The 17,002-nt window shown below is 43.7% G+C and overlaps 1 protein-coding gene across 2 annotated transcripts in view; it reads right to left on the reverse strand.

Annotated features, from left to right (window-relative positions):
- RASAL2 (RAS protein activator like 2) overlaps positions 1-17,002 on the reverse strand; it is a 163,261-nt gene that overhangs the window by 77,793 nt on the left and 68,466 nt on the right. For both annotated transcript variants that reach the window (XM_053985267.1, XM_053985266.1), the window contains exon 2: positions 4,252-4,379. In XM_053985267.1, the coding sequence (XP_053841242.1) occupies positions 4,252-4,379 (128 nt within the window). The remainder of the gene's footprint in view (positions 1-4,251; positions 4,380-17,002) is intronic.

The following is a 17,002-nucleotide window of genomic DNA, read 5'->3' on the forward strand; positions in this document are numbered from 1 at the left end:
GGCAGTGAGATCTGGGAAGAGCTTCCCCTAGGGCCCCATGCAGCAATGTTTGCTCCCTTGGGATCACCACTGTCATACCATACTGGTGTCAGTCACAGGAAATGGAAGACTAGGAAAATACATCCCAGGTGTGCTGTGGCTGCTGCTGGCCTCTGTCACCAGCACCAGTGAGCAGTAGATCTTGTCACAGTGCATGTAGGTCTTTGCTATCCTTTGCCCTTGATTAAAAAGCACTTCCAAATCCAGGAAGAAAGATGAGGTTTGGGTGCAGGGAGGGGAAAAAGAAGAGTCCAACACAGTGAAAAATGTTGTTCGTCTTCATTTCCAAGTGAACACAAGACTAAAACATTCTGCAGGACTGCAGCCAAGTTGCTGACAAAGCCCAACTAAAAAGCAGCCCAACGCCAGGTGCAGCCATTTGTCACTTCCCTCCAAGTGGAAGTGCTGTGCACAGTGTTGTGTGTCTGGAACCAGTCTTCATGAACACTCATTCCATTTCCCTGTTTTAAATGGCTCTGATTTTACAGACATGTCTACTGTGCCCTCACAGCTCTTCCTACCTGATGGAACAGGTTTCCCAGAGCAGATGAAAACATCTACACCTTCCAGATAGGAGAAACTCTTCCTTGTAGAAGAAATAACTGATTTCTATAGGCATCAATCTAGGCCTGTTTTCCTTGTCTTGGAAAATGCTGTTAAATATTATCACACTGTGTAATAATTGCACACCCCCGTCACTCAGGACTCCTTATTTGCTAAGTCATGTCCCACGTTCCTACAGGGATTAATTTTCTTTCTACTTACTTTTTAGGCATTGAACTCTTCCTTTCATTAATAATTTTCATTCTTCAGTCTCACCTATTCTCATTTTATAAAGTTGACAAAGTGTCAAGTAATTAATGTTTTTCTACACTACACAAGGTGATACTGACAGACTATTTTTGTCTAAGTAATTACAGATATTTTTGGATCAAGTTGCACTTCAAAAGGCCTCTGATTTTCAACCTACTCTTGCACAGCACAAAATTTCTCTTGCATATACTTCATTCAAACTGCTTTGACAATAAATCCATAGTGGTGGGACACTATGAGAAATGAGTTTTCTCTACTACGCTGTTTATTTCTGTACTGTTCCCTTGGTCTTAAAAATCTGCAATTCATAATGCTGTATTTTAGCAGCACTAACTGAAAAAAACCCCAAATTTAGCATTAGAATTGAAACAGTGGAGAATTCTTCTATGTACCTGTTTACATTTTGTATATATTTTTCACTTTCTAACTTGGACACACGTACTTGCGGAAGGATTTTACAAAGCAGTATAAACACACATTTCTGTTCCCTTCCAGACTCACACAGGCCAAGCTTCTCGGATTTTATTCCACGAAGCAATGAAGCAGATGGACAGAGAATAAAATGAGAGGTTTCAGACTTACACCTTTCAAGTTATGTCAGCCTTGCAATTAAACAAGTGCTCCTGATGCCTTAAGTTTGAGCTTTCATATTTTCCAGATTCTGTTCTGCATTAATAGGTAACTCTGAACTTCATATAAAGTGTTAGCAAGTTCTCTTCACAGTTTAATCAGACAAAACAATCCTTTTCCAGCCCCAGAACCAAGGACACCATTGCAGCTTTAGGCCCAAAAATTGCAAACAACAGTGAATTGAGGAGAGCAAACTGGGAGGATGGGACTGCATAACCTGAAGCTGGAATTGGACAATATGGAAATGGACCAAAACTTATGAAAGTGTGAAAACTCATGACCTGGGGTCCATCTTGGGTGTAGCCTCAGGCAGGTTCTTGTACTGCCCAAGGTGTAACCCGTGAAGGCCTTTTAATAAATCCCCACTTTTTTATTCCGTAACAGTGCCTAGTCTCTGTTCCAGGGAGCCTCTCAAGTCATCCATCACCCCCTCTGGGCTGCAAGGGCACTCTGCTGCTACCATCTCTGCCTTCTTCCCCCACACCCTCTCACTCACTGGTGGATATCCCTCTGTCCTGAACATTGTTTCCTCCTCAGCACCCCAAAGGAATTCTTCCCTACTCACTCTATCAGTAATGACCATGTTCAGAGCAGGAATCTCCCCTGCTCCTCTTGCCTATTGCCTGATTTGAGCAAACAAAACTCCAGCATCACCTTTCCAATAATTTTACTCTGAACATAATCTTCATTTTTTCTTAAAGTAACCTCCCTCTTCTTTGTTCACCTGGTCTTTGCTTAGGCTCCCTGCACCAGTGGTCACACCCAGGATCTTTTTATGATTCCCCTTATACAGACTTTTCCATCATCATGCTCTTAACAAGCGTCTCACCCCACTGCTGCCTTAGGCCCCTGTGCACTCCTCTTTCTAGATCACATTTCATGGAGCCTCTTTCAACTCTGAATGACTTGCCAAGAAAAATTTAACTGTGCTGCCTCCCCTCCCTTTTCTCAGGAAGGCTGCAAAGGGATTCTCCTAGCTCAGAAAAAATTAGAAGAAAGTGTAAATCCAGAGTATCATCCCTGTGTCTCTCTCCTGACTGGCAGCTCTACATGTTGTGTGTTTCTGTAAGGGACTGTGTGTCCAGACTCAGAAGCCAGACTAAACCAACCTCTTATTTTCCTACTGAACACTCATGGCTCTGTAAGGAGTTCCCTTTTTCCTTTAATTTCACAGTAGTCACAAATTACTTGAAAATCAGAATGGCAAATCTGACTCGAGCTACAGGCTTCTGAAACAAATCCCATTATCAGCATGTGGAGTCACACCTGCACCAAAGGCATGTCTGCTTGGCCCATCTGCGAGCAGCATTTCCCGAAACAAGCTATTTCCCATTGTGGTAGAGCAGGAAGATTCCTTTGAAAGCACACTGCAAGAATGTACATTACTGCTTGCTTTCTTGAGGTTATTGCTACACTTAAACCTCAGGCCCTCTATAGCCTATAATGAATTTCCTCAGCTTCTGACAAAAACCAGAGTGTATTTAAACATAGAAAATAACGATGTGATACATTGGACTTCGCACATTTACTCCTCAGGATCTAGTCAAAAGCCTCATCTTACTCCTGAAAGAAAAATGCTTTCAGCTGTCTGTGGCAGGGGAAATAAGAACCCCTAAGTGCCTGATTACCACCTTCAAATAACTATTTGTGATATGAGCCAGTGTTGTTTCAATTACATTTCCTAATGAGAAGCATCCTTTTGGCCCAGCTATGCTGGTACAGCACTGTTTTAGAAATGATTCTCACATCTCCTTAAGTTTCTTCAGTGTATACTTCAATTCCTCAGGTGTCAGTCCTGTCAGACTAGAAAAGGAATTACATAGTAAACAAATACCATTAAATGGGCCTTCCATTTTGCCTGCGTTTAATCACCTCTCCCACACATCAGCATTAAAGCTGTTCCCTTCTAATAACTCAAGTCCTTCTCTAAACCATTTACTCCCACTCTCCCTATGCAAGGCAATATTTCATTGCAAATAAACCTGAGGATAGCTGACTAATATTTTGTTCCACACCAGAAACAGGTCTCACTCTCAGGCTGTAACAGCCATATACAGAAGCTTCAAAAGAATCAAGAAAAACCACAAAAATTGGGGTCGTTGCCAAATATAGGAAACTATGGTATTAGACTAAAACTCATGGATAAAAAGCCTTCACTTTTCCCTACCTTTATGTCTGCACTGACATAAAGAGGCAGGTTTACATACCTGTGGTGGCTCTAAGAACCTTTAAAAGAAGAAGTAACATAGGAAGACACATAGTGGCAGACAAACACAGGCTGCAGAACTCCAGGAGGTAGTTTGCACTTTGGCTGCTGTCACCTCTTCTGTGCCACCAGCATCTGGGCCAGCTGGATTATAACTGTGTGCACCACCCTATTCACACACAGGATAGCTTAGCTCCCCTTTTCATAGAATGGGAAGGGCTTGGAAGGGACCTTAAAGATCACTTAGTCACAAGCCCCTGCTAAGGGCAGTGACACCTCCCACTAAACCAGGCTGCTCAAGGCCTTACCCATCTTGGCCTTGAACACCTACAAGGATGGGGCATCCACAACCTCCCTGGGCAACCTGTTCCAGTGTCTCATCACTCTGGATTTAAAATTTCTTTCTTCAATTTAAAATTTCTTTTTAAATTCCCTTTGCCCCGTCGCACATGTTTCAAAGGATTCGTGAGTGAAGTAAAGGGGAGATGAAGAAAGCTGCCTTCTCCTTTTACCAATAAGGGCCAAAGGGCAGGTACTGAGGCACCAGCATGAGCTTGTCTCACCTCCTTCTCCCTGTTGAGCAGCACCAGCTGGCTGTCTGTCAGGATGCAGTATTTCCTCTCCCATGTTGTCATCTCGGTGTAGGGGGACTGGCCACAGGACAATCTGTGGGTGGGTGGTCCTTTCACATCTGGCAACAGAAAACATTAGCACGTTAGCATTAACCACCTTCTTTGCTTTCACAGTTCTGCAGTGAGATCTGAACCAAAACTGCACTGTCTGCTGAGTGAGGTCTGTTTCAGCATTTTAAAAGGTGAAATGGGAGTCCTGGGAGGCACCCATATGCTACGAATATTTATTTACTTATAGCATGACTTACAGAAATGGCAATACCAGAGATGAATATGAATGTCTTTGTCAAAGGCTGAAATATATTGAAAAGACCAAGAGCTCTTATGAAAACTTAATCTTCCTTCCACTCCCTTCTCAAAGGGGTACGGCCCCAAATGTACTTTAAATCTTAATAAAGTGGATTATTTGAGACTAAGGATAGAGAGATATAGGAAGGAAGACAGAGATCAAGGAAGGCAGGCTTGAAGAAGGGAAGGACAAATTCAAAGGGATGGGCATTTAATTGAGAAGGGCTTACTAGCACCTTTTGGTGGGGAACCTACTTGATGAAATTGTGCATTTTCATTTAGCCACAGATACTACAACGACAAAAACTCATACTTAAAAAAAAAAACAAACAACCCCCTCAAAAACAACAAACCAAATCATAACCCATCTTGTTTGGTTCCCAGTCCTGATCTATTAAAATTTATTTTAAAATAATTTTCCCGCAGGTTTCTCACAATTGAGCGACATATGACATTGTACCTGTCACAACAAGGTCCCTTCCAACACAAACCCTTCTAGGATTCTATGATTCGTCTCTTTACAAAGTTTTGATATTAACTTCTGATTGCTTTATAGGATTAAGTTTCATTTTTATCTCGCACTCTAGTTCTATACAATTTGCTTGCAATGATCTAAAAATCATCCATTCTCAATGTAGACACTAGAGATCCCTCAAGTCCCAAGGGTCTAAAACAGACACTGCAAAAATCAAGGGACTGCACAGGAGTCCAGGACCTCCTTTAACTGTTTCAGGAGCAAAGTCAGTGTTCAAACCCGAAATGTTTTGTAGCACTACCTGCCTTTTAGCACCCCTAGTAGCATGCACAGAGAGAACCCAGCTGCTTCTCGGAGCTTCTCCCCAGCATCACCACTAGAGGCCAGCGAATCCTCAATCACCCAGCACCTTCCAGGGAGAGCCAGCCCAAAGGCCAGCGTTAAACCCGGACTAAGGAACCCCTCCAACTTACTTCCCGCCTTGCAGACCCTGCTCGTGCCCCCTCTTTATCAAAAACGCTGCAGCATCTTCATGCACTCTTCCTGCAGCTTTGCCTCTGCATTGCAAGGGATGTGTCACATTCTAGAGCCAGACTTGGAAGATGGCTTTCAGTGCCTTGTTCAACCTCATATTGCATCAGGAGTTCTGTGATCATTCAGGAAAGTGCTTGGAACAGGCAACCTTTAAGCAAGAAAAAGGAGAGGGCTGCATGGCTCCTACTGCTCTGAATAAGAAAGAAGGGCACCTTTGTGACCTTAATGTCAGGTAAAATAATTCAGGGAAGAAGCTGAGATGCAGAATCAGATTACACACTGTTACTTCTGATCCAACTCGGTTTGTGAGAGTGACAATGAATGCTGTGTGCCTCAAAATTGCCCAAAACTCTATTTAAGCATAAAGATAATGAAGGGAAACCACCATTAGCTCTGTGAAGCAAAAGTGCATTTGTGCAAACTCCTGGAGCACAACAGACTCCACCACAAGTTATATATTAGTCCATTTTACAGACATGAACCCTCCAGGTAGATTTTTGGCATAACTGCAACTCACATTTATCATGGTGTCCAACCAAAAACCAAACCAGATGTAAAATAAAACCACTGCTGCTCCTGCTTTGACCTTGGCTTCCCAAGCAGCACATGAGCCCTATCCCTGCCTAAGCATGACAAACCTGACAGAGAGTAGACATGGATGAAGCCATGAGCTCCTGGTATGGGTCTGCAACAGAAATGGGAAGATGAGAGCTCTGGGGATCTGGTCTCCTGGGTAAGGAAAGCACATGATAAATCAGCAGGGGGAGGAAAGGATGAAGGTGTGTGTGCCCTGTCCTGCTGATGTGGGTGGGCTGGCAGCTAGAGTGCCTCCAGCTGCTGCACTGAGCACGAACCAAGGAAGCTGCATTTGGAACTGCTGGTAAACTTCCTGATGGCAAATGAAAACCTTCCTGGGCCATCAGCTCCAATGCAGAATCTACAGTCACGACTTGCCCAGCCCCAAAAGATCTTTGTGTTATAATTTCTTCTAACTACAGGCCTTGGCAGGATACCATCCGACTGATCCATGGGCTGCACAAAGGAATTAAAGAACAGAACGACTTCTTCCACTGCAATAACAACTCCAGGACTTAACTGAGTCATCAGGCACTGTGAGCCAGCCATGGCTCTGTTGCCAAGTGGGTTGGCTACGTCAGAATAGCTTTCCACAGGCTGCTGGCAGACTGACATGCCATGCCGGTGTCTGCAGCTGTCAGTCACCCCTAGAGAACACCACAGTGGTAATATTTCGTGCTTGTGTCCTGTTGAACACAAGTCGGGGCACAGCCCAGCACCCCTGCAAGCCTGACCATGTGCTCTCTTCAGCCAGCTGGTTTTCCAGAGCATTGGACTCTGTAACTCCAGTTCTCTCCTCAGCTGACGCTGCGAGCACATCACAAACTCCACGGATGTGGAACGTGTGGTCCCAGAAAACTCACAGCAACGAGGACCCCAGAGTAGCTTTGGTGCATCAGTCCCACCTATTTAAATTATTTCTCAGCTCGCCCTCCTGCATGGCTGATATCTTTGGAGCCTCTCACAACAGCTGTGACTTCAAAATTTATTCTGAAGTATGGTACCAGTTTAGACAGAAGACTCTTTGGGACTTTGCACAGTATCACATACATGCTTGGTTGCCTCACAAACCCTGTTCTGCTTTCCGGTGCTCTTCATCTTCAGTTTTCATTTTACATTCTTGGCTCCAACTTTTCACGTCAATGTAATAAAACCCACCGACCTCTTTCACGAAAGCCCCATAAAACTAATTAAGCACCATGCTTTGAATCACTATAGAAGTGAATTGCAAAGTGAATTGCAAAAAGTCCATGTGTAACGAGGAACACTGAAACTTTTGGGAAAGACTGCAGGTCAGGATTGTCCTTTTTTATTGTGGGGCTACTCTGTCAGCTCACACAGCAAGGCTTGAGCTTTGGAGATGAATGATCTCTCACTGATGAATACAACTTCAGACAGGAGCTAGAGAAGATATCAGGGAGGTGCATCTGAAAGCTCTGAGTTTGCAGATGTTACATGTGGGATGGGCTCATGCAGCCACACACCTAAACAGTCAAGTTCTGGTGACAGAAGATTTCTCTCGGGTCTGATGCAATCCCTTCATTCTGCAGCACTTCAATGAGGCATTCAAGTAAGCAGATCAGCAAGTCTACACATAGGATTAAAGGTCAGGCCTTATGTGCCTTCAAATGCTAATATCAGTTAAGTAACAGCTTGGAAAAAAATCCTCACCACTGCCTCCTGACACATCCAACATTGCTGAAGACTGGAAACTGTGTTGTTTTTCCTCAGGGCTCTGACATACCACTAGCCATGTTATAAATATCCACAAAGCTCCCTTTCTTTCAGTCAGATGACAACTTGTACCTTGTTATTCTTGAAGTATAGGGCTTATTTTTAAAGAAAGGGAAAAATAGAGGGGAAGTGATTCCATAATCACATATCAACAACAGAAGTGTTGAGTGGTGCAGGGCAAGGAAATGTGGAAAGCAGCAGCAGGCAGTGCCAAGCTAATTCCCACAGACAGGGTAAGACATCTCAGGAAAATTCATGGCAGTTTAGCAGTATTTGTGGAGCAGAGCAGTCCTATCAGATGGGAACATTTCTGAAAGCTGCCATTGCAAATATGCAACAATTATTTTCCTTAAAATTCCAAATGTGTTCATGAGTGGAGAATATTTTCCAAAAAGCAGGCAATGGGCAGAATCATAAAATTATTTCCAAGAGATAATGGGTGCTTCAGTGTCATTTAGTCCCCAACAGCTCTCCTACAACCAGAAAAACAGCATCTTCTCTCCTCAGAGCTAGTGAAAAGGACAGAATTACCAGAAACCAAGCCAACAAAACTACATTAAAGGCAAATTCATGCCTTCAGTCTCTGCCAAAAAGCACTCTCTACTTACTATCAATAAAAGCACAGAAATAACCCTCCATCCCAGTGATGACAGGAGCACCCCTGGCACACCTCAGAACTCCCTTTTCTGAACTGCACTATTCCTATGGTGAAATCAAGGGCTAACTGAAGTACTTGCCAAATTTTCCTCCTCTTTATTAGGGTCCATATTCTGTTCCTAGTATTTCCAACAAGGAGCTGCCAAGCAGCTGAGTAACTAATGTGGTGGCCAAGTTTGTATGCTGGGAGGATTTTTTTCCCCGTGAAGAGAGATTAGTAAGAGCCCTAACACCTTTTGACAACAGGTCTGCTTGCCCAGTGTCAATGTTTCCATAGTGTTTTATGTACTTACCATAGAGACAGGATGAGAGAAAAGTGTTTTAGGTAAGTGCTGTCATCTGAGAGCTTGTCAGAACCTCAACCTACCCAGCTGTGCATGACCACACAGTCCAGTTTGAATAATCATCAGTTCCAACCTTGATAAAGCAAGTTGAAACAAGCCTTACTACTGACAGGAAGCTTCAAAGATAAATAACAACTACCAGTCCTTCCACTGAACGTCCATAATCTCAAAGCTCATGAAGGGATTCAAGGGAAAGATATGGCAGAAAAGGAAATACACAGTATCTCAACATGCTCCATTCCCTCAAGTCTTGGAACAAGGCAGGATTTCTGCAAAAGAAGTCACTAATGTGAGTGAAAATAAACAGCAACAGCAGCTCTGTGACACACAGCTGGGTGGGGATGTGCACCTAGTTCAGACAGATGTTGATGCTCAGGTAAAGATCTGCACAGGCATTGGAGCAATCCTGGCCCAGTCACAAGAGGGGCAATCTCTGAACATCTGCACAGGGCAGAGGATGAGAGAGGTCAGCCACTGAGGGGGCTGCTAGGGAAAGCACAACCAAGGCAACTTCTATTTTCTCTCATGCTGATATACAGAGCTTTTGTTTGTATTTCGTATTTCTCCAACCAACCCCCAGCCATGTGCAATGGTTTCTGACCCAACCCAGACCAGAACAGTGCAGACAGACACTCACAAAAACAACTGTTCAAAGAGAAACCTATCACGATGCTCAAACTCACTTGGAAGAGGAAGGAACACCCTTCCTCCAAGTTTGTACAGACAACTACCACACTGCCCCAACACAGAAAACACAATGCTCATGGTATAATATTAGGAAAATTCAGCATATACTGTGTGTGGCAATGCAGAGACTCCCACGCTAAAGAGAAAACACGATGCTCTCAGGGTTGATTAATTTTTCTCTGAACCACAATATACTTAGAAATATGACCAGCACACATTAGAAACAACACCACTAATTTTGCCATTTTGTTTCAAAGCACAATGTGGGGCTTCCTTTCTAGGAAACTTCTCATAGCTACTGTGAGATACAGCAGTGATCACTTGCCCCTCTAAATCACTCTGTGGCATGGCTCCATTTCAGCTAAGAGGTGCCTACGTTTTCGTGGTCAGCAATAGATCCCTGGTGCAGCAGGTGGCATTTTAAGGGTAGAAAGTGTGAGCAGATCCTTTGGGATGAGAAGCATGCCATTCATGTAGGATGTTATTACAGAAGTAAGTATCTGGTGCGAATTCTTCCCGTTACATATAATAGCCACACTCAACAAAGCCCAGTCCACATGCAATGAGCAGCCCTCAATTCAGCTGAATCCAGTTGCTCTCCTCCAGCAGCTGCATGAAATGATAACCAAATTCTCAGATGGAAATCTAATATCCTGGGTAGGAGGTAAAAAAGGCTTAGTCAAACCATCAGGCTTCAGAGATCTCAGAAGCTCTCACTCCAACTGCTTACAGCCAAAACACTACCTGGAAAATCCATTCTGCACAGAATAAAGTCATAAAAGGTTTAAGTAGGTGAAAACAGTATTTTAGAAGCTGGCAGAAGCCATGACCAGTGCCATGACTTTCTCAGATTCCAATGTATTTGGCATTGTAACACAGGTTCTTCACAAGATCTTTAACTTTTCTAGTACAGGCCAATCTTGCCAATCTAATCTATTAACTTTCCACTGCTCTTTTATTGAGTGGCTGTGATTAGACACAGTCTCAAGACTGGTTTTCCACTATTCCAGTGAAGAATCTCATGAGCCACAGAGAGATTAAAGTAAAAACTGTTCAGTCAGGTGCAGTTTTCATGCCCTATATCCTCAAAGAAATGTGACTCTGGCAATTTTCATGCTTGTTGTGTGTGCTTCCATTTCCCTACCATCAGTATGTCAGCTTTGGGAGAAGGAATGTCTTAAAATTTAGAGATGGGAAGTCTGAAGGTATCTGCTGTTCACTGCTTACAGGTGAGGTTTGAAGGATTTTCCCTTCCTCTGAATGAGGACTGTGTCTCTTCGGCCCTCAGCTAAAGGCATAACTTTTCCCCAGCAGCTGCTGGGAAGCTTTGCTGAGATGTGTGATGGGGTGGGAGAAGGGTCACCTTGCTGCTCAGAATTTCTCACATGCAGCAGTCTCACCTTGACACCAAGGAGGAAAGAGTAACCTTTAAAACTCAAAGAGTGAGAATCAATGTTTTGTCCACTACCAGAGCTGCCAGCCAGATTCTTAAATTTCCTATGGATTTTCTGCACTAAGAAACCACATCAGGAGCAATTTTTAAGTGGAGAGGAATAAACCATCAGATAAGCGAATGCTTTAGCAGCCAAGGGCTGTCTCCTCTGCAACCAGCAGGAGACAAAATACAGAATGCTACTGTTCAACAAGCCTGGCATCTCCCAGCAGGACGGCATCTCTTGCTGACATCATTCCCACCCCTTCAATTCCTTCCCGAGGAGAGATCTGACTTGTTTGTACAAGAGTCAGCCGGCAGCGAGCAAGGTACAGCAGCCTCGCTCCTGCAGCTGAGCTCCCAGACGGCTCTGCCAACTTCCCCTGGGCCCAAGTCCATACATCTGCCCTGTTCTTGCAACGTCACCACTGTGCCTATCTACAGCTCAGGAGTTTTCGCACCAGGGCTGAGACTGTGGCAGAGATCAGCCAAGATTTCCCTTCTCACTTCCCCGTAACACACGCAATTCCAAACCCAAACCTTTCCCAAGGCCTGTGCTAACACATTTGCCACCCTCAGCCTCTGACATTTCCTAAAAGGCCTCAATGTTCCCTGGTACCTAAGGGCTCTGCAGAAGCTCGAGAGCACAAATTCAGTTAGGCTACAACCATGTAAGCAGTTTCACTGAGATTTTATTTTCAAAAGGAAAAATTATGGAGCTGTTCCAAAAAAGAAACCGCAAGTCTTAAAATCTTACGACTAGTTTAGTGAGCAGATGCTGAGTGTGCCAACAGTCTCAAGCTTTCTTGCAAAGTCCTAAAATATGAGAGCTAAGGAGCTAACGGCTGAGGCAAAAATTAGGCATAAAGCACACATTGGCCTGGCAGGGTAATTCTGACTAGAAAGCACAAAGTTGCACCAGCTTGCTGTCACCAAGCAGCTTCTTTGAGCAAAAGGTGTGGGAGCTCTTAATAGCAGTTTAAAGCTACCAATTAGCTTGAATGCTACTGAGCTCCTCTAAGCTTCTTACTTGCTGCATGGCCGACTGCTAAATGTTAAATTCACAAAGGGTAATTGATCCTCGGCTGCGCCTTGCTCTCTGTCCCCGTCTTCCTGGGCTGTGCCCAGCCCAGTTCAGGGGACACAGCGTGCAAGATGTGCCTGTCAGGAGACATCAGCGCCTTCTCAGATGGATCAGTGCCAGCAACTTCCCATCAGGCAATCACCGTGTACTCATTGGCTCAACAAGTGGAACCAGAAATCACAACCCAATCGAGGTGGGGACCTTACAAAACACGCAGGTGCGCCCTGCGCTCGGGCCAGCCTCCCTGCGTGCCCGCAAACAAGGGGCTCATTGTGCAGCCTCGTAAATCTCATGACATCACCACCACAGAAGCTGCTGTCTCTGTAAAAAAACAACTCAATTCCCAGGATAACTAAGATTTCAAATAACCCGCAGTTGCTTGAAGCCATTGCTGTGACCCTTCCTTCAATACTCAAGCAGGTTTCCTTTCCTTCTTATTCAGGTCTCGTTCCCCGCCCAGGACCACTCATCTTTGCTCCTGAATATTAAGTACATTTTTCTCTCACAGTTAAATTCCCACTTGGCCTACAAAATACTTTGGAATCTCAAAACAGAAATGGTTATTACAAACCTGTAGAGAGGATTATAAAAGATTACATGCCCCTATTACATAGCTGCCAAGTTTTGAGAAGGTTCTCAAGTGACACTTCTCTCCAAAGCAAGAAGAGGCTTTCGTGAGAGGTTTAGAAGGCAGAAAATGAAGAATAGCAGTAAAGTTAATTATTCGTGGGAGAAAAAAAAGTCTGCAGTTTTTCCTCCTAATTTATGCATGGTCCTTTTCTTATCCAGCTCTATGCCCTTCACCTTGTTCTGTCCTCTGCAGTGCTTGCTCTCACCAACCCCTAATCTCCATCTCACAGCCTCTTCAGCACCAGGCATCCAGAGTGGGCTGTTCCCTCTTCATTCTTTATTTTTTGCAGCAGTGCAGGAAGAGAACAAAAGAAAAAACCTCCTGAATTTTTAAAGGACCTTGTCTCAAGGCAGCTGGCTGCGCAAAAAAAACCAAAACCAAACAAAACAATTTAAAAGCAAAAGCTGCTCAGTTCCTGCATACATTTTGGGTGCACACACACAAAAATGTGCCAGTGTACTCAGGGTCAAAATTAAAGATGTGTGGCACAAGCAGTGCACAGAGCTTGGCAAAAGCACCAACACTAAAGTTAACAGACTGCTTTACCCCCACCCTTGCCAAGAAGGCATTAGCCAGATGACATTCATCTGTCACAGACCACTTTCAAAAGAGCAGGACCCTTCTGCTTTTCCAGTCAAGGAGGGAGGTATGGGAAGTACAAAGGTACGGAAGCATTTCTGCAGAGACAGGAGCCACAGGAACAGAGCAGGCGATGAGACAGTGCCCACAACAAGTTCCAGATGAATGACTGAAAACCAAACAGGCTGTCTTTCAGTGCAGCCTGAACTACACCATGCTGCCTGTCTCTTTTAGAAGCTTTCGCCTCTGCCTTTATTTCCAGAAAGCAGATATTTTCATTGTCACTGATGTCACCCTATAAACTTCATTTCCCAGAGCAACAGCAGGATTGCTGAACTCCCCATCTCTGAAACCCACCCATCTCAAACCAACCCTCCTTGTGTGTGGTGGTGTTCATAACAAGAAAGAATAAGGTAAAAAACAAAGAATAATATATAAAACAATCCCCCACAAAGATCTCACATGAGGCTTTAAACGCTTGCTCACGCTGCCACCACTGCACAGCCACTTGCTGATGTACAATTTTAGATACTTTCAGTCTGAATGTTTCTTGAATATTTCTGGGTAGATACACAAGCACTTAAGTGCTTCTTTTGGGTTTGGTTTTTCTCTTGCCACAACAGACTATGGGGAAAAGAGGACTTGTTAGCATTGCTGATGTCTCATAGAGGGGAGTTTATTTCCCTTGTCAAAGGGAGAATTCACAGGACACTAAAATCTGCTGCAATAATGTGCATGTTTTTGCATATTAACCAGGTCATTCAGGCATAAAGGCTAAAGTTAGCTTTTGTATTTTAACCACTTAAAACAAATGACTTATTAAGGGACCCCCTCAAGGGAGTCAATGTAGTACTCCCCCTGCTATTTAGACAGACCCATTCTGCTTCCTTCTGGCATCTTCAAAATGTTTTCAGAAGAACCTGGAACCACCAGGTTATTACACACAAATTTGTTGATTTGACCTACTTAAAAACAAAAGCACCAGAAAGCTCCTCATTCCATTTTCCTCATTAACATCTGAAAAGTCTTCCTGTATCTCAGTAAATCAACACTGACATTCAAAAGATGGGACTTTTTTCATCATTTAATGATAACAACACAAAACTTTAGAGGAAGGAGACTGCAATAGGGATCCTGAGCCATATTTAGATTTATGCCAAGAGATGTCTTGTGGCAAATAACCTGAATCCCACATTTAATGCAGTATGGCAATGACCTGTAGTACCTCTTTCATCAGATCTACCCTTTAACCTTCAGTTGAAGGTTACGTGAGGTTGGTTTCCCGGTGTAATTTAACCCAGCTATCACACCTGGTTTAGGGAGGGAAGCCAGCTTGGGGAGAAAAATCCCCTTTGGTTAAGCAGAAGGAGGTCACCACCAAGATGGTCAAAGCAGGACACTGAGCTGCCGGCTGGCATCAAGGCTCAGGAGCCTCCTGACTCAGAGTGCTTTGCTCTCCTCATTACCACACAGTGTCAGGATTGGCAAATCAAGCTTCATTTTGTTCCAAAATTTCAGAATATTGTGGGTGATTTCTTTCTTCTTGCTTACCCTGCATGGTATCGCCCAGAGAAGCTGTGTGGAAGTTTCAAAAACCAGGCTGGGCAGGGCTTGGTGCAATCCAGTCTAGAGGAAGATGTCCTTGCAGAGGACAGAGGGTAGGGACTCGAGGATCTTTTAAGATCCCATCCAACCCAAACCACTTTGGGATTCTGCACTGTGGGAAACCAGCTGTGAAAGAAAGAGGCAACACAGTAAGAAGTAATAGTGCCAGGCAGAGAATTGCAAGTGCTGAGCTAACCCTGTGCCAGGGGAAGGATGTTTCTTGCAAGCCAGCTTGCTTTGGACATTTTGCCATGCCGAGCTCCAGGCTCCTGAGGTACCACCTGAACAGGTGGAGCAGGTTCCCCATGCTTTTGGCAAACCCCAAGCAACATGATTAATGTATCCTTTGAAGATAGGCTGGCTAATTAAAAGGATCTGGAGGTAGGGTGCAGTATTTCAGGTATTCTTCAGCTGGGTTTTCCCTCTACTTAATGTTTCCTTCTCCTTCCAGTAGCTTAGCCTCTGACAAATAAAGGCCACATCCTCAGCCCAAACACTCACTACCCTTGAGCCCTCACCTTCTCACTTTCTTCCTCCTTACTCCTGCTCGGTTCCTCAAAACTTGTAAAATATAAAGCTTGTGAAGACCAAACCTTTTGTTCTTCATTACACTGCTTTCTAGCTGATTGTATTTTCAAGACAGATTTTTATACCAAAAAAAATTGTATTTAAAATTTTATTTTAATTTATATTTACATCTAATGCCTAAGCACAAACATGCACTTGTTCCCAAATGTCATCCCTTCTGTCTGCTTTGCAAACTGACAGCACAAAGCTCCCAGGGCAAATCCAAACCCCCTTCTATCCAAAGGGTAAAGCCACAGGTACTCCTCTCCAAAATCCTAGAAGGAGAACACATGAACTCAGCAAGGATAAATAATAACCAGTGGAGAGAAAATGTCTGTCCTACAGCAATGCTAAACAAAAATTTATAGGTCACAACCTTGCAGAAACAGGCCTGGTAACATCTAATTAGCAGTCATGCTGAGCAATTGCATCTCATAACAGTAAACCCAACCAGACCAGGGGGAAAGGGAGAGGGGAATTTTTATAGAAACAAAATAATCACAATATTTTGAAGAGATTTGCTTTATGTTGCTGTTTTGTGGGGATCCCCTCCCCAGTAGGAATGATCAACCCCCACAAGTGATTTAATGAGTTATTACTGAAGTACATTTCACTCCTATTGGGAAATAATTTAGAAGGGCAGCACAGGTTTTTATTAATTATTTTATTTTTAAATTGAAATGCTAAGAATTCTGTTTGCTGCCAGAAGATGGGTGGAGAAGCCAAGGAAAGTTCACATACCCAAGAGACTATTAACTAGAACCAACTTGGACAATACATTTGAGAAGCATTTCCTTCCAGCTACTGTAGAGAGCTGTCCTCAACATGCCTTTATTTAAGCAGCCAATTTTCCACCACTGAGTACAATGAGATTTCAAAACACACAAGAAATCAGAGTATAAACAGACACAAACATCCCACTTAGTGACATAACAAAAGAAAATCCAGGGCAAAAAGCTTGAGCTTCTCTATTTTGTGCCCTTCATAAAACAGCTTGGCATTATACACAAACTCTTCTCCTCTTTTTTTTTTTTTTCTTTTTGCAACAGTATTAGCACAAAATACCTGGCTTAGCTGCCTTAGCAATGGTGTTCCTGAACAAAAAATTATTTCTGGGGGTTGAGGGATAAATGTCATGCAGTATGGAATTGGAGAAATGGAGTTCCAGAGGAAACAAGCAGCTGACAAAGCAGGAATGAGGCAGCAGCAGCAGGGCCAGCAGGAAGGAGTGATGAACTGGGCAGAGCTGGTCCCTGCCAGCAGCACAAAGCAAGAATGTTTAATATACGTATGAAGATCATGTCACAGACAGCAGGAATGGCACAGATGAGAGGCAGCACCAAAGAGTGAAAGACTAAGGAACAACTCCCTTTTTTCAAGAGTTTTAGTTTGCCAGAGACAGACAGTGCTGCTTCCACATGGTTAGAGCTGGATGGTACCCTATCCACCAACCCCTGATGGATGCCAAGCTTATTTTCGTAAATCTCTG

This window comes from Vidua macroura, chromosome 9 (assembly GCF_024509145.1).
Source record: "Vidua macroura isolate BioBank_ID:100142 chromosome 9, ASM2450914v1, whole genome shotgun sequence".
Lineage (NCBI taxonomy): Eukaryota > Metazoa > Chordata > Aves > Passeriformes > Viduidae > Vidua > Vidua macroura.